At 43.2% G+C, this 17,307-nt stretch overlaps 1 protein-coding gene across 7 annotated transcripts in view; it reads right to left on the bottom strand.

Moving 5' to 3' along the window:
* The window catches only part of Nav1 (neuron navigator 1), a 252,591-nt gene that overhangs the window by 7,436 nt on the left and 227,848 nt on the right, over nucleotides 1–17,307 (bottom strand). For all 7 annotated transcript variants that reach the window (XM_021729867.3, XM_040277226.2, XM_078022573.1 and 4 more), the window contains 13 exons: nucleotides 13,838–13,959; nucleotides 9,827–10,023; nucleotides 9,390–9,582; nucleotides 9,129–9,297; nucleotides 8,728–8,825; nucleotides 8,144–8,239; nucleotides 7,733–7,892; nucleotides 7,087–7,322; nucleotides 6,099–6,253; nucleotides 5,899–5,970; nucleotides 5,309–5,505; nucleotides 4,553–4,671; nucleotides 461–658 (listed from right to left, as the gene is read on the bottom strand). In XM_021729867.3, the coding sequence (XP_021585542.2) occupies nucleotides 461–658; nucleotides 4,553–4,671; nucleotides 5,309–5,505; nucleotides 5,899–5,970; nucleotides 6,099–6,253; nucleotides 7,087–7,322; nucleotides 7,733–7,892; nucleotides 8,144–8,239; nucleotides 8,728–8,825; nucleotides 9,129–9,297; nucleotides 9,390–9,582; nucleotides 9,827–10,023; nucleotides 13,838–13,959 (2,012 nt within the window). The remainder of the gene's footprint in view (nucleotides 1–460; nucleotides 659–4,552; nucleotides 4,672–5,308; nucleotides 5,506–5,898; nucleotides 5,971–6,098; nucleotides 6,254–7,086; nucleotides 7,323–7,732; nucleotides 7,893–8,143; nucleotides 8,240–8,727; nucleotides 8,826–9,128; nucleotides 9,298–9,389; nucleotides 9,583–9,826; nucleotides 10,024–13,837; nucleotides 13,960–17,307) is intronic.

Here is a 17,307-nt window from a genome sequence, read left to right as displayed (position 1 = left end):
GTTTGAATTTGCCTTTCCTCATTAGAGTCTGAGGATCTAGATATGTCTGCCCAGTTTGTCATGCATCTCAGCCCGGTTTCTACAGGGGTTGCATGAAATCCATTTAGCTGAAGCAGTCCTCAGGATTGTAGCAGAAGAAAGGAAGAAGTAGAGAGTGCTAATATGTCATATTGCTCTACTTCTTTGGTTGGTATTTCTACATGGAATCTGCCTGAAAGTTGGGTCTTTACTTGAATGCATCTTGCTGGAATGTATTATTAATTAGCTTCAGCAAGGCTGTAAGCATGCAATCTCTAACTCAAGATTCTGTACTCAGGGCTCTGTACTGGCTACATTCTGGTCCTGGACTTGTTGAAACTTTTCAATTCCTTTAGCCCCCACCTCTGAATATGCATGAAGACAATGGAAAAATTCCATCCATCAGTACTTTTATTTTCACTTTAGTGTGGCTTATACTCACCAGAGGGTCCGAATCTAGAGAATTTGGAGTGCTGTCTTTGACTGTTCTGTCTTCTGGAGGTGAGGCAATGCTGTGAGGACCCACAGTGGGTGGAGGCAGGTGGTACAACTTTGATTGGTCTTGTTGGGCTGATGGCCAGGGAAGAGTATCCCGGACCCACTCCACTGGGTCCTCCCAAGCAGCTTTCTGCCCATGAACCTGGAGAAGAGAAATTAATGGGAGGGGAATCCACAGATTAGAGGCTTGTTTGTGTACTCTCTTATAGTTCCTGCACAAAATCATATTCCTTCAAAACATGCACTCCCTCAAATGTAAAGATTTAAGGCTCTGGCCAGGTGCAGTGACACACACTTATAATCCCACCAATTTGGGAGGCTGAGTCAGGAGGAATGCAAATTTAAGGCCAATTTGGGCAACTTAGCAAGATTCTCTCTCAAAATAAAAAGGACTGAAGATGTAGCTCAGTGGGAGATCTCCCATAGTTTACTCCATCACCACCACCAGAACAAAATTTGAGGCTCTTATTCCTGTGGAATTTTCCTGAGCTTCCCAACGAGGAAGATGTTTGTATAAACTGATATAAATCATTTTGATAATATAACAAACTGTAGTAAAGCTGTAAAAAATATCTTTCTTTAATTTTACTCTTTAAATTGACAAACAAAAATTACATCTATTTCATATGCCTGTAATCCCAGCAGCTTGGGAGGCGGAGGCAGGAGGATCATGAGTTCAAAACCAGCCTTAGAGAGGCCCTAAGCAACTCAGCCAGACCCTGACTCAAAATAAAATTTAAAAAAAGGGCTGGTTACTGAGTTCAGTCCACTGTGTTCAATCCCTGGAACCAAAACAAACAAACAAACAAACACCAAAAAGAAAACCCATGTTTGTGGAAATATGCATAAATTGTGGAGTAGCTAAATTGAACTAAATTAATATATGCATGTGAGATCACATACTTTTTTGTGTAAGGTGGGAACACAAATCTATTCTCTTTTCAAGTATGTAATACATTAATCACAGTTAACACATTATACTCTTGTATTTAATTTTCCTGTAGAACTGCAATTTTGTGTTCTTCGACTAACACAGCCCCAACTCCCACCTCCCCAGTCTCTGGCAACCCCCATTCTACTCTCTTTGAGTTCAGCTTTTTGGATCCCACATAAGATTGAGATCATGGGTTCTTTCTTTTCTGGACCCTGCTTGTTTCACTTCAGATCATGTCCCTCAGGTTCCTCCATGTCTTTGCAAATGACAGGACTCCTTTCTTTTTTAAGTAGGAATGGCTTTCTATTATGTATATATGAATACCACACTTTCTTTGTTCATCTGTTTATGGATCCAAGGGTGCATTGAAACATAATATAACACAAATTTTATGACCCTGTGATTTTGCTTTACAAGTAGGAAATTCTACATTACTCATAATACCTTTAATTTTTTTTAACTTTCTTGAAAACAGACATTATCTATGTGAAAATGTTTTTATTTTTTATTGGTGCATAATATTTATACATAATAGTAGAATCTGTTGTTACATGTTTGTACGTGCACACGATATAACAATATAATTGGATCCCAGGACCTCTCCTATCCTTCCCCTCCCTACTTTCCTGGACTCCTTCCTCTATTTTACTGGGCTCCCTTCTATTTTCATGAGACCCACCCCCCCTGCCCACCAACACACACAAACCTTTTTCCCCCTTTTTTCTCTCTAGCTTCCACATGTCAGAGAAAACATATGGCTCTTCATTTTCTGTTTGGTTTATTTCACTTAACATAATGCTCTCAAGTTCCATTTTCCTGCAAATGATATTTCATTCTTCTTTAGAATTATTATTTTTATTACGGGTGTGAGCCATCATGCCCAGCTCTAGATTTAGGTTTTTTTTTCCTTTGTTTGTCTGTTGTTTGTTTTGCTTTTTAGGCTATTGTGAATGGGACAGTTTTCCTGATTTCTTTTTCAGCAAATTTATTATTGGTGTATAGGAAAGCTATTGATTTTTGTCTATGAGTTTGTATCCTGCAATGCTGTTACTTTGCTGTGTTTGTTTCCTAGTTCTAGCAGTCTTCTGGTGGAGCTTTTTGGGTCTTCTAAGTAAAGGATCATATCATCTGCAAACAGTGATAATTTGACTTCTTCCTTTCTTCGCCCCCTGCCCCCCAGTACAAGGGATTAAACCCAGGGGTCTTTAACCTGAGCTGCATCCTCAGCCATTTTTATTTTTTGAGACAGCGTCTCACTGAGTTGCCTAGGCAAACCTCAAATTTGTGATCCTCTTGCCTCAGCCTCCCAAACAGCTGAGATTACACCTGTCTTCCTTTCCTATTGGTGTCCCTTTAATTTCCTTCTCTTGCCTAATTGCTCTGCGTAAAATTTCAAGAACTATGTTGAATAAGACTGGTGAAAGCAGACACACTGTCTTGTTCCTGATTTTAGAGGAACTGCACTCAGGTTTTTCCCATTCACTATGATGTTGGCTTTGTGATATATATATATATATATATATATATATATATATATGAAGTTAAGGTAAGTTCCTTCTTCCCCTACTTTCCTCAGTGTTTTTATCATGGTGCTGAATTTTGTCAAAGGTATTCTCTGCATTTTAGCAAGCCCTATCTAAAAATTTCTCTGTATTCAGCTATAAAAGAATAAAATCCTGACATTTGCAAAAATTGGATGGAACTGGAGATCATTATGTTAAATGAAATAAACCAGACACAAAAAGACAAATACTGCATTTATATCAATAAAAAAGTCAACTTTATACAGATGTTGAGAGTAGAATGGTAGTTACCAGAGGTGAGGGAGAGAAGAAGGGACAAAGATGGGGAAAAGTTGATCACGGGGTACTCAGTTGTAGTTAGTTAGAAGTCAGAGAAGTTCTGGTGTGCTACTGCATAGTAGGATAACTATAGATTACAATAATGTAAATTTCAAAAAGCAAGAAAAAGGATTTTAAGTGCAAGAGGATGTATTACTTACCAAAGAAATGATAAATGTTTGAGGAGGTAGGTATGTTTAATCTGACTTAAACATTACACGATGTACACGTGTATTGAATCATCACTTGGTACTCCATTAATTTGTATTTTGTGTTTTTAATTCATCACTTTAAAATAAATCTAAGGCTGGGTGTGGTGGCACCCTTCTGTAATCGCAGCGACTTGGGAGGCCGAGACAAGAGGATTGAGTTTGGAACCCTGTCTCTAAATAAAAAAAATACAAAATAGGGTGGGAGATGTGGCTTAGTGGTCGAGTGCCCCTGAATTCCATCCCTGGTATTTCCTCCATCAAAAACTCAAAATAAAATAAAAATAAATCTAAGCTGGGCGCAGTGGTGCATGCCTGTAATCTCAGTAGCTCCGGAGGCTGAGGCAGGAGGATCATGAGTTCAAAGCCAATCTCAGCAAAAGCAAGATGCTAAGCAACTCAGTGAGACCCTGTCTCTAAATAAAATATAAAATAGGGCTGGAATGTGGCTCAGTGGTCAAGTGCCCCTGAGTTCAATCCTTGTGCCAAATAATAATAATAATAATAATAATTATAATTATTATTATTATTATAATAAATAAATAAATCTAATAATAAAAAATAAAATGGCTCCTTTCTTATACAAAGTTTTTTGACTTAAAAATCTTTTTACTTATTTTGTTTGTCTTCAAAACAAGGTAGAGCAGAATTTATCTCTCTCTCTTTTTTATACATGAGGACATTTAAAAAGGTTAAGTAACTTTGGTCAATGTACCATACTGATTAGTAGTTAGTAAATAGCTAAGGCTATAATAGAGCTTTACTTAATTCCCAGCTCAATTACTTTTCTATTGCTCTGCCTTCTACAAAGTGGTGTGAACTGGGCTTAGAGCCAGAGGCCTAGGATTAGAGAGAGAGCCTTAGAGGCAGTGGCCATTGAGTCATCTGCCAAATGGAAAGCAGCTTAGTCTACACAGACCTTGCTCTATCTTTTTAAAGAGAACCTAACTAATCCCAATAGTTCCACGCTAAATATTGAAGAAATGTTTCTCCTTTACTAGGTGGGACAGCCTGATGGTGGAGTTTGAGAGGAGTCAGAGGGTGGGGCTTACCTTGATCCCATCTTTGGCTCCCTCCTGCAGATAGGGAATGATGGAGTTGTTCCACAAGTCAATGAACCAGGTCCGGAAGTCCTCAATGCCAATGGGACAGGACAGGAAGAAGCACGGGCCTAGGGAAAAAAATGAGATCATGCAGATGGCTGAGATACCTACACCTCCCCAGTCTTGTGCCTCCTTTATCTGTTAGTACCAAGCAGAAGGGCCTGACATCCAGACTATCAAAGGAAATTTAGAATTATCATGACTGGTAGGCACTGAGTGCCTGGGGGACAGTCTCATAAATCATGCCTCACAATGTAGAAGGGAGACAGGGAACAAAAGGAGCTTCCATTCCCTCCTATATATTTTCCCTCCTTAATTGTGGGGAAAGATGAGGGAGGAGTTAGTTTTGTTTTTCCAAAGCCTTGCACATCCTAAATAAGTCGTCTACCATTGAGCTATACCCCATCCCTCTTATTTTATTTTAATTTATTTGAATCAGGGGTCATGCTAATACGTAAAGGCTCTATGAGTTGTAGAATGTGGTTTCCAACAAATTTGATGTACCTGTGTCAATTTTGTTGAAACATTTACAGAATTGAAAACTTGGGACTCATGGTTTAATGGTTAAGTGGTTCTAAGTCTGCAGCCACAAGGCTTGCAACTCCTTTGCAGAATGAAGACTCCAGAAAGCAAAGGGAGCACCCGCCTGTGGTGCGCTATAAGAGGGAAGCTGTCTCTTGCCCCAGGGGAGCTGGAGTCCTGTACCGATGAGGAAGTCTGAGGTGCTGTGCTTCTCCAGGAAGGTGTGGAGGTGATACCACAGCTTAGGCACCCAGTCCAGCACCCGAAGCAGCTCTTCCTTGTTGGCGTTGATGTCACTGTCTGACTCTACCAACTTTCTCCGCAGGTAACGCACCAGGAAGCCATTGGCTGGCTCTACATTGTTGGAGAAGGTCAGCATCCTGCCACCAGGAATGGGGAGAGTGGGGTCAGAATGGCAATGGGGACACTGAGGATTCATCCCCTCCTGTAGAGCTGTTCTCAAATCAGTGACCCTCTTCAAATAACCACCTGACTTCTCTGATCTGGGTCAGGGTGGAAAGGCAGAGAATCCTATTACAGCAGCCTATCAGAGTCCCTCCTAGTTTTGCTATCCTTTCATCTCCTTAAAGGTCCCGCTCTGCCTTGTAGCTAACATGCAAATATATCTATTTTCTCTGCCCAGCCTGAGAGGCTCTGGCTACTTTTCTTTCCTTCTGGTACTTAGTGCCCCTCTGCTCTCAGAGCCCAGGATTTAATTAGTGTGTAGGCTCTTGGGTAGGGTTAGAAGGTTCTTCCAGTGCCAAGGTTCTTACCTGAAACTCAAGTGCAAGCCATGGTTGGGTGTCATTTTTACAGGCTGATTGGTGGTACCTATAATATAGGGACTGGGGAAAGAAAGGATTAAAGATTCAGTTAGATCTGTCTTAACACACGTACACACGATGGAAAGCTCATAGGTTGGTCTGGACTGGACCTCCTCTTCCCATTGTGATGAGTCCCCACCCCAGCTTACCATTTGTGATACTTGCAGGTGAGAGCCCCATTGACCAGCTCACTAATAGAGCCCGCTTCACTCAGGTCATCCAGTAGGATCACCAAGGGCACATCTCCAATTCCTGTTTCTCGATCTATCTGGTTGGCTAGGTTGGAGAGGTACAGTTGCAGATCCTGGAATCAAAGAAAATCGTGGGTTAACACTCAGGAGTTGGCACCCAGATTCGCACTGGAAGGAATTTTGGAGAAACTCTGCTAGTTCTGGATTTTCTTGGGGCCTTTGGCTCCTGTTTGTTGCACTTACACATTTGATTTCAGAACCAGATTTACCACAGACTGATAAACAGTGCTCCCAGAGGCTCTCAAGCAACCATCTTAAGCAGTTGCCTCTAAATCCCCAAAAGGTGGAGAATACGTTTTGTTCTCTAAGTGGCTTTTCTACCGTTAATGGATGTGCCTCCCCACAACAGCAGAGATCTAAGATTTGAATCAACTCCAAAGAATTAGAGTGGGCCCAAAAGACATCACTGAGGAGGGGGGGGGCCACAATATATAATATTTAATTCTGCATAATTCCTCCCAGAGAGCCCAAGGTTAGAGAGGAATACAGAAAAGGAAGGAAGAGGGAAGAAAGTAAGAGAAGGGATGGAACTAACAGAGTTGGCAGAGAGTGAGGTGGAGCCGAGGAGTCAGTTTCATCAATGATCAACTAAAGGGAAGGCAGCTTACTAGACCAAGTGTGGAGAAAGAACTATGGACAAAAGAAGAAGAGATGGAGGTGGAAGAAGTTAAGGACAAAAGTCTGGAAAGAAATTGGGGGGGGGCAGGGGAGGGAGAAGGCCAGAAAAGAAAGGAGGTAGGGAAGAAAGGAAAAGAATACTGAAGAAAGGGAAAATATTATGGCAGGTGGGGACGGAAGGAAAAGGGGGCTAGAAAGGAACCCAGAGAAGGTCCTGGGGAGACTGGGGTCTGAAGGAAGGCTGGCAGGGGATCTAGGGGGCAGCCACCTTGCAAGACTGCTGGTGCATGTTGAAGGTGCTGACGATGCCCTCGGTGACCTCGCGGCCAGAGCGCTCCACTAAGTATTCAGCCAAGCGATTGGTCAGGTAGGTCTTGCCAGTGCCGCTGGGGCCTGAGAGCACGAGGCGCCGGTGCTTGAGCAGGAGGCTAATGTAGTGCTGCATCATCGGTTTGGGGATCAGCGTCTCAAACACCAGGCTGTCCACGCACTTCTCCTTTAGACCTGAACCCCACCACGGAAAGCGTGAGTCTGGAACGTGGCCCTGAGGAGGGCAAGGGACCCCAAAGAGCTTTCCTTTCTTTATCTAGAAGCCCACTGAAGACACTCAAAGCCATGTGTCCCAGTTCCATAGGAATCCCCTTGCCCCTAATTCTGAAAACTTGGCCCTCGTTTCTAGGGACATACTCTGAGCTGGAGTTGAGTGGGCAGAGCAAGAAGCCCAGGCTTGGTTAAAAAATGTTCCTGAGAACAGAAGTTAGAACTTATCTTTATCTTATTTATCTTTTTCTACCTCTCATTACTCAAGCACCTTCAAGTTATAGCTTCTCAATAAATCCTTGCTGAACAAATGCATGATGGTCCCCTCCCTGACTTGATGCCACACCACCTTACCCCAAGAGATGAAGACTGACCTTTGAGGGACACCGAAATGTTATTGACACCTCGACGGCAAGGAGGCATCTCTGGAGGTTCAGCATCCAACACTCGTTTCACATGGCTGAGGCTGTAGCCGTGGATCGACTCAGTGCTTAGTCCCAGGGTGGAGGCTGGGTCCATTTTAGAAATATAGTCCTGAGAGAAGAGAGGGGATAACAAGAAGGAGATGGTGAGGGACACTGCAAAGATGCAACGCAGTTGACAAAACCACAAGGAAGAAAAAATATTAGAGGAAACAAAAGCAGGTGGAGAAAGAGAAGGGCACGTGCTCTTGTTATGTTCCCTTTCTCCATAGAGCATCCAAGGTCCCCAGGGTCCCAGTGCATAGATGGCTCAATATCCTGTGACAGGATGAGCATCCCTGATGAGAACATGTATTCCTTTACCTTGAACACTTGGAAAACAGCTTCATCCAGCATCTTCCAGTCAACTTTTCCACTGACTTTGCTACATCCCAAGAAGAATTCCTGCTGCTTCAAGTCCTGTAAGGTCAAAGCAGAAGCATGTGAGCTTCAGTGCAGATGACTCTAAGAAAGGAAGACCCTAGAAGGCTTGGGGATTTGAGTACTCTGGTATGGAGCATTCGGAACCCTGAATTTCTTACAACAATATGGCAGAACGGATGCTCTTCAACTGATAATGACGTCACATCCTGATACACTCATCAGGAATTGCAAATATCCTGAGCTGATGTTTAATACCCCTAAACTACTGAACATAGCTCAGCAATGCAGTCCACTGTAAAGCGAAGGTCATTTCCCCTGTGATCACCTGGCTGACTGAGAGCTGTGGTTTGCTGCCACTGTTCAATATCCCAATTAGAGTTTCATATTGCATACTGCTAGGCCAGGAGAAGTTCAAAATTCAAAGTATGGATTCCACTGACTGCACGTCACTTTTGTACATCATAAAACAGGGGACCGTCGGTGTTATGTGGGTTCCTACGCTGGCCCTTCCTGAAGTTCCTTACCCCTTTGATGATGTGCTGTGGGGGCATCCGTACTACCACTCGAAGGGTCACTTCCTCCTTTAGACCACAGGTGCTGATGCCATCCATGGGTGACAGGTCTGTGGGGTTTGAAAAGGACTAATTGGTTTGGGGGCACCACAGGCTTTCCTAAATTTTTTAGTCATAATCGCTTCCAAATAACTATTTGCCACAAAGAAGAAACTGGAGCCCCAAACTGAAAAGACAATAGGATCTAAAAACACACAACAACTCTTAATGTCTCCTGACACGGGCATCTGCTTGATTTTGGCATTGTTACCTCCCTGGCCCAAGGAAAATGCCATGGAGCAAGCGGAATGGAAACAGTGGAATGAACCCTGTTCTTCTCTCCACCCTTACAGGCTCGTCTCCCAAGCAGGTACCTGTGTCTGTGAGACTTGGGCTGAAGGAATGGGTGAGTGCGAGGCCCAGGGAGCGGCGAGGGGATGACAGAGTAGATGATCCAGGGACCTGCCCTGGAGTGGAGCCTGAGGAGGGGCCAGGGGCTACCTTCAGCCGGTCATTCTCTGCTTTCAGCAGGTCCACCTCCAACTACGGCAAGAACAGACAGGGAAGGGGGGCAGGGTTGGACGATCTCAGGCCTTGACTTCCCCATTCCTGTAGCTCTCGGCCCAGACACTGACCTGCATGTTGTGCATGGTCTCCCGAAGTTGGTCCAGCTGGTGGGCAGAGTTGAGGGCCTCCAAGCGGATGTCCGTGAGCTTCATCTCTTTTTCCCACAGCTCCGAGCGCAACTCAGATACCTCCTTCTTTTCTGGCTCCTCCTCCTCGTTGGTGTGGAACAGCCTGGGGTGGGGGGCTGAATGAGCAGGGGCCCTGTAAGAAAGCACGTGTCAGCCAGGCTACTGGGGAAGCACTAGTTACAGGGGTAGAGCCATGCGTGGCTAGTAGCCTTGTCTCCTCCTGCCCACGGAACCCAATCAGTAGGGGAGGAAGGGTCCCTCTGTGGTCTTCTATGCCCAAAGAGAGGCCCGCAGTTAGGCGTTGTTTGTCCAGGTCTATGGGCTCACTGCCCGTTCACACAGTGCCAGGCTGAGTGGCAGGTGGTGAGAGCACTTACTCGGTGACATCAATGCCCACAGAGGATGAGGTGGAGGACTTGATGGAGGGCGAAGCTGTCTCTGTGGAGCCATGTTGCAGTTTGGGTGACGAGGGGGCCGAGGAGTCTGGTGTGGCAATCTCCTCGATATCAGAGTATGAGGAGGCTGACTTGGGTCCCTTTTTTATGCTGAAGGCTTTGTTGAAGGAACTTCGAAGCTAGAAAAGAGCAGATCCAGGAAGAGAGATGTCAGGGATCCACTCTAAGGATGTGGGAGGGGGACTGATTTGGGACATCTGGGGCAGAGAGCTGTGGAGGCAGGGAATTTACTTGTTGTTCCTAGAGGCTTCCTTTGATTCATGGCACAGGGACAGAAGAGTGGCCAGAAACTGAGGCAGAGGAAAAGAGTGGAATCTTTCAGCTTGCCATTGTTATAGGTTATGGAAACTTCCTGAGTCCTCTCTCTCCCATGGGGGGAACTGTGCCCCTGATGAGGATGGAGAGATGTCCCCAGAAGTCACATGGTGTATACCTCTCAACAATCCAATCCCACCTTCTCCAGCAGACCAATTACGGCACAGTCTAGTTCATTTTGGGTCTCAGGATGCCACCTCTGACTTGGGCTTATCGGCCCTGAACCTGTTCATCTCTTTAGAAATCAATCAGAAACTGACAATATGATTCTGTGGAGACGGAGAAAAGGCAGTGGTATACTAAATTTCATTTAGTACTTTTGTGCCCAGCATATCACAGAATGGTTAAAACAACCAGACATAAGCACTTTTTTTTTTTTTTTTGCTATTTTGCAGTCCTGGGATAATGGTTATTTCCCAGCATGTACTTAGGTACTTGGGGCATTACAATCAGATCATAGCTTGTTTAATCTCGGTGTTGACGAGCTTGGGTGTTAGGGATGTGAGCTGAAGATGCAAACCAAGGTCCTGTCCCACACCCATTCACATGCATCCATACAGCATGCACACACACGCGGGGACACAGACACGGAATGGCAGCAAGAGACAGAGAGTAAAGGAGGGGTCGAAGGCTATGGGGGACAAAGGCAAACCAGATCTTTGGGACAGCGAGAAAGATGAAGGGAAAATTTGAGGATATCCTTTCTAAAAGTCTCTCCTGGGACACAAAGTCTGTTAGGCGAAGGATGGGGCTGGTGGGTGGTGTTGGGATTTCTACTAGGCAAGACATAAAGGATGACCAATCTGGCTGCGTGAGGATGAGTGACAGAGTATATATGCACATCTGGATAGTTCCAGGGACTTAATATCATTGAGCAATCAGGGCTCAAAAGCACCATAAAGCTTAGTTCTCTGAGGAGATAAAGACCCGAGGCTGATCAGGCCAGAGTTGATTTGCTTGACACAGCATCACTGAAGGAAGACATGGGACTAGAATTCAAGCTTGCTAATTTTCAATTTAGTGAGCTCTTCTCCACATCATTGCCTTAAGGGAAGCTCTGTGTGTCTCTGTACGTTTGTAGAAAGAAATTCTGTAACCAATCAGCCTGGGACAGAAGCCCTCTGAGATCTAAGATCTAAGATCTGAGATTCCAAGTGAGATTAGGGTGCGGTGGTGCACATCTGTAATCTCAGCAACTTTAAAGGCAGGAGCATCACAAGTTCAAGGCTAGTGCAGCAATTTAGTGAGGCCCTAATCAACTTAGCAAGACCCTTTCTCAAAATAAAAAATAAAAAGGCACGGGAGATGTGACTCAGTGGTAAAGCATGCCTGGGTTCAATCCCCAGTCCCCCACCACTAACAAAAAAAAAAAAAAAAAAAAGATTCTAAGTGAGAACAGTGGTCTATGTGTCATTCAGTATTCCAAAGCCAGAACTATTAGGGGATGTTTAGTGTTATGTGGTTCCATGGTTAAATGAGTTCAGGAAACAATGGATTATGAAGAAAGAAGATTCTTTACTGGATATCTCAGAGCTTCTCCTCTGCAGATGTGTCCTGCAGAAGATGTAGTGCTTCTCAAATTTATTTAATGATAATGTCACTTTTTAAGGAGCGCCCCAATGGATAGGTGACCTGTGGAACACACTTCAGGAAAGGCTAATCTAAAGAATCAGATTTAAAATCAGGCCTTCCCACCTGTGCTCTGTCTTACCCAGTCAGGGCCTTGGCTGCACTGGACTTTTTCTTGCCCCCTGCTTCCCTTCTGAGCAGACAGTGTCCATGTGCAAAGCATGCCAATGTGTTCCTCACCACCACAGCCCCACCTCAGTTTGACTTTGGGCGCCTCTGTGATGTCTGCCTGCCCGCTGTGACCACAGTCTCTCATCTGAGCTGTGTTAGCACTTATTGCCTGAATAAGTGTTGTGGCCACTGGACTGTTACACATTTTCTATGTACAATATTTTTGTGTGTGTGTCTCCAGCAATATTGCAGTCTCCTTCATGACTGAGATACTGGATCCAATTCTTCATATCTGCCACAACACCTAGTATGAAGTTGGAACAGGGTTAGAGTGAATCTTGATATCTGAATTGGAACCAGCATTTTGGGTTCACTTTCCATATATCTTAGATATACTCTAATCCCTGAAATGTCTTGGAAACTCTGTGAATGCTTAGAAGGTTTTAGGCTATGAGGTAACTTAAGTGTACCCTAGACTGGCACCTTCTCTGAATTATCTTACTCTAGAGCTAAATCTCCAGGTTAGACCCCAATTCAACTCTGGAAATTATGTGAAGATAACCATCATTCAGTAATTCTTTTATTTTGGGCTTCTAGGTTTAATGGAGCAAAAACAAAAAAGGCTCTGCTGGGTGATGTGCACACCTGTGATCCCAGCTCCTTGGGAGGCTGAGGTGGGAGGACTGTAAATCCGAGGCCAGCCTGGACAACTTAGCAGGACCTTGTCTCTAAATAAGTCAATAAAATTAGAAGGCTAATGTTCTGAACAGGGTGGGCTCAACTTGACTTCTTTTTAGAATAGTCCAATTTTGTAACAAGGGAAGGCAGTAGGGAACAGATTTGGATTTTGTCTGACTTTCCCATTTGACCCACGACCAGACCGCTCCTCTGTCCTCACGCGGGGCAGCTGTGGATGGACCATGCAGTGGAGTGAGTCGGGAACTCCAGGGCGGGTTGTTACGGTTAGTGTTATGAGTGGCCATTTTTATTTTCATGGGGAGAGAGTTGCTCTGGAAACAGGGAAGGTATGGCAGAGGGAAAGAGAAAATAAGGGGAGAGGAACCGGGTCTCTTACCTCATAGACCTGGAAAAAAATAGGGATTTGAAGTCAGCATTTTGAAAGGGGGGAAAAAAAAAAAAAGAAGCAACACTTAATCACTCATTGCACACGGCCGGCTCCTATCTGGACTACCTAAAGGTCTGTGGGCTACTTGTCCTGAATAGGGGACAGAGGACAAATGCCTCCATCCAGGGTGCTTTCCCTTCCACAGTGAGCTGGGGAAGCTAAAAATGGTCTAGACCTGACTAAAGAATCTCAGGAAGGTCATCCAAGGTCAATTAAGGGTTATGGGGAAGAGGATGCACACACATTAAAAAAACAAAACCAAACCCTGCCTCTGTACTAGCCATATGGAATAGCGAGAGTACTTTCAAAGTAACGAGAAAAGCTCCACAAATACCTCTCTCAAATGGAAGATGTGACCTCCCAAAGCATCTAGAATTAATTGCTTTGTTTATAAAAATCTTTTTTTTTTATAGTGAATAAGGTAGTCGGGGGTTGGTGGAAGGAAATGGTAATTCATTTCCTTCTGGGTATTTTCTCTGCTTCCTTCTGGAGTCTAACGCATCTGACCTAACAAGTAGGGAGAGCTGCAGGAAAGCAGGTGTGTATCAAGATCGCAGGGAGAGCTTTGGGACAAGTAGGGAATGGGGGCAGGGAGGGACAATTTAGCAGACCTTGCTCTGAGTGGATATCTGACTGAGGATTTTACTAGCAGGGCCACCTCTTGGTTAATCCTGGAAGGATCGGATCCCTACACTGAGGTGGAGGTGGTCCACCATGATTCTACGTAGTTCCGCCCCCAAACCTCTACCTACCCAACTCTTTTTCTTCTTCTTTTTCGCATCAGCGTCCTTGCCACTGCCAATGCTGGAATGGCTGGTGATGCTGTTGAGGCTTGAGATGCTATCTGAGGAGTTCTGTCTCTTGATCCGTAGTTCTAGGGGCCAAGTACAAACAGGAGGATCACAGAGGTAGATTTAGAGAAGATAGGAGACTTAAGGCAAATCTAGCCACAGAAGATAAGAGGGGAAGGGAATCAACTAACTCCCAGGTACACATTGTTCTTTTTTTTTTGGTACCGGGGATTGAACTCAGGGGCACTCGACCACTGAGCCATATCCCCAGCCCTATTTTGTATTTTATTTGGAGAGTTGCCTAGCACCTTGCTTGCTTTTGCTGAGGCTGGCTCTGAACTTGCGATTCTCCTATCTCAACCTCCTGAGCCTCTGGGATTAAAGGCATGCGGCTACCGTGCCAGGCTACATTGTTCATTTTTAAAATTACTTGTTCAACAAACAATTATGGAGTGTCAATCATGTTTCAATATAGAAAAAAATACTAAAGGTAAAAGTTCTCAAAATTTATTATTATTTATTTTTTATTTCAAAATAATTATAGATGTACAGAAAGTTGCAAAGAAATGTACACCACCTTTCACTCAGTGTCATCCAATGTTAACATCTTACTTAATTACAACGTCAGAAGAGTTTTAAAAAAATAGAGCTTTTATGTTAACAATGAGAAAGATGAAGAAAGAGGAAACTATTCTAGATGTTGAGAACTAGTTAGGTGGCAACTGTTCTAGAAATAAGAGCTGTAAAGTGAAAGAGATATGGATTGAATTTGGCTATTTTCGCACTCTCTCCATAACCAGAAATGGATCATTAAGCTATAATTTTCCCTTGATACTACGAGGAAATCAGAACCTAGAATCTGATGTTGGAACTACCAACACTCCCAAAACACTTGAAGACCCTCTGTTCAATAATTATTGAAACTAGTTTATGATACAACAGAATATTTCAGTTATTTTAAAAGATGTGGAAAGTCCTCAAGAGAATATGCTTATTTGAAGGATATAAATTTTCATTTTCATTGAAGGAATGGAATTATATTTGCTTTTTATGAATATTTCTGGAAAGATTTGTAAGATCTCTTGCAGTACTTACCTTTAGGGAGTGGTATTTGGAGGAGTAATTCAGAGACAGGTTTTTCTTGTGTGTGCGTGTGTGTGTGTGTGTGTGTGGTACTGGGGATTGAACCCAGGGCTGCGTGCATGTGATACAAGCACTCTACCAACTGAACTATATCCCCAACCCCTTAGAGATAGGTCTTTATATTTCACCACATAACCTTCGGTATTGTTCACCATTGTGGCTGGCAAACTTTTATTGCAAAGGGCCATACAGTAAATATCTTAGGCTTTGTGGCCATGGGATCTGTCTCCACTACTCAATTCTGCTGCTGTGGCTTTAAAACAGTTGTAGATGATATGTAAATTAATGATTGTGACTGTGTGTCACTAAAACTTTATTTAAAATCAAGAGGTGAGCCAGCTATGGTGGTGCATGCCTAGAATCTCAGACCTGGGAAGCTAAAGCAGAAGGATCGAAAGTTCAAGGCCAGCCTCAGCAACTTTTCGAGGCCCTAAACAAATTAGAACCTGTCTCAGAATTGAAAAATAAAAAAGGATTTGGGATGTGGCTCAGTGGCACAGCATCCTTTGGTTCAATCCCTAATACCAAAAAAAAAAAAAAAAAAAAAACCACCACCACCAACAAAAAAAAAAACTGGGGAGATGCATTCCAAACCTTTAGCATAGAGTTCTACTGAGTTACATTCCCAGTCCTTTTTTATTTTGAGACAGGGTCTTACTAAATTGCTTGGGGCCTTGCTAAATTGCTGAGGCTGCTGGTCTTGAATCTATGATCCTCTTGCCTCAGCCTCCTGAGTCACTGGGATTGTAGGAGTGCATCACTGTACCCAGCTATTCTTTCCTCCTTTTAACTTGGTTCTTTAAAATATTCCAAACAAAGAGAAAAAATTCAAAACATAGTACAATGGACACCCATATGCCCTCCACCCAATTCAACAAATTTTATATTTTATTTTATTTGCCCCCCCCCAACACACTCTTGAACAATTTGAAAATAAGTTGCTGACAACATGATATTTAACCACAAATTCTTCAGAATGCATCTTCTTTTTTTTCCAGGGAGTGAATCCTGGGTGCTTAACCACTGAGCCACATCCCTAGCCCTTTTTATTTTTTATTTTGAGATAGGGCCCCAATAAGTTGGTGAGGCTGGCCTCAAACTGGCCAGACTCCCAAACTACTGTGATTACAGGTGAGCATCACTATGCCTGGCTTCAGGACACATCTTCTAAGAATAAGACATTCCCCCACAATTTCTTTATCACACCAAAGAAAATTAACAATACTTCTTTTCGCCTAATATCTAGTTCATATTCAAATAAATGTGTTCTGGTCTTAACTGAATTACTCGGGGTAGTGTAAAGGAAGGCCCGGACCAAAAAAAGACCAGTTAGGGAATTACTGCAATGACCAAGGAGAATAAGAATGAAAATCGGAGCTAGGAGAGTGACAATACAGAGGAAGAATACAATTGAGATCTACACGGGGGAGTTAGAACTAACTTGCTGTACACCCATTGGAGGCTTGGGTGACCAGGCAGATGATAAGACGTGGGGTGGCCAGAACTGTAGAGGGGGAAAGAGTTGGCTTGTGTACTTACAAGTGGGGTGGAGGGGATGACTTCTAATTCTGGAAATGTTAAGTTAGAGAAAACCTATGAAGTCAACTAAATGGAAACGTCCAAAAATGGTTGAAAACAGAGGTCTGTTACTCAGGAGAATAATATTGAAAGAAACACACATTAAGAAGAGATTATGGGGCTGGGGTTGTGGCTCAGTGGTAGAGCGCTTGCCTAGCATGTGTGAGGCACTGGGTTCAATCCTCAGCACCACATAAAAATAAATAAATAAAGGTATTGTGTCCAACTACGACTAAAAGAAATATTTAAAAAAAGAGAGAAAAGGTTGTAAATATTGAGCTAACAAACGAGCTCAGCAAGTTTGTAGGATATAAGATCAATACATTATAAAAAAATTAGTTGTATTTCTATGCACTAGTCATGAATAACCCAAAAAGAAAATTAAGAAAACAATCCTATAACAGCATAAAAATAAGTTTAACAAAAGAAATACAAGACTTTTACAATAAAACTACAAAATATCACTGAAAGAACTGGAAAACTAAATAAGTGGGAAGGCACGCCAAGTTCACGGATGGAAAGATTTGACATTCTTTGTGTGTGTGTGTGTGTGTGTGTGTGTTGCTCAGGATGGAACCCAGAGCCTTGTGCATGGCCCTTTGATATTCTTACAGTGGCAATACTCTCCAAATGGATACACAGATTGAACACAATCTTTATCAAAATCTAACCGAATTTTTTTTTGTAAACAGAGATTGAGAAACCAATCT

This window comes from Ictidomys tridecemlineatus, chromosome 10 (assembly GCF_052094955.1).
Source record: "Ictidomys tridecemlineatus isolate mIctTri1 chromosome 10, mIctTri1.hap1, whole genome shotgun sequence".
NCBI lineage: Eukaryota > Metazoa > Chordata > Mammalia > Rodentia > Sciuridae > Ictidomys > Ictidomys tridecemlineatus.
This window is presented reverse-complemented; position numbering and strand designations above follow the sequence as displayed.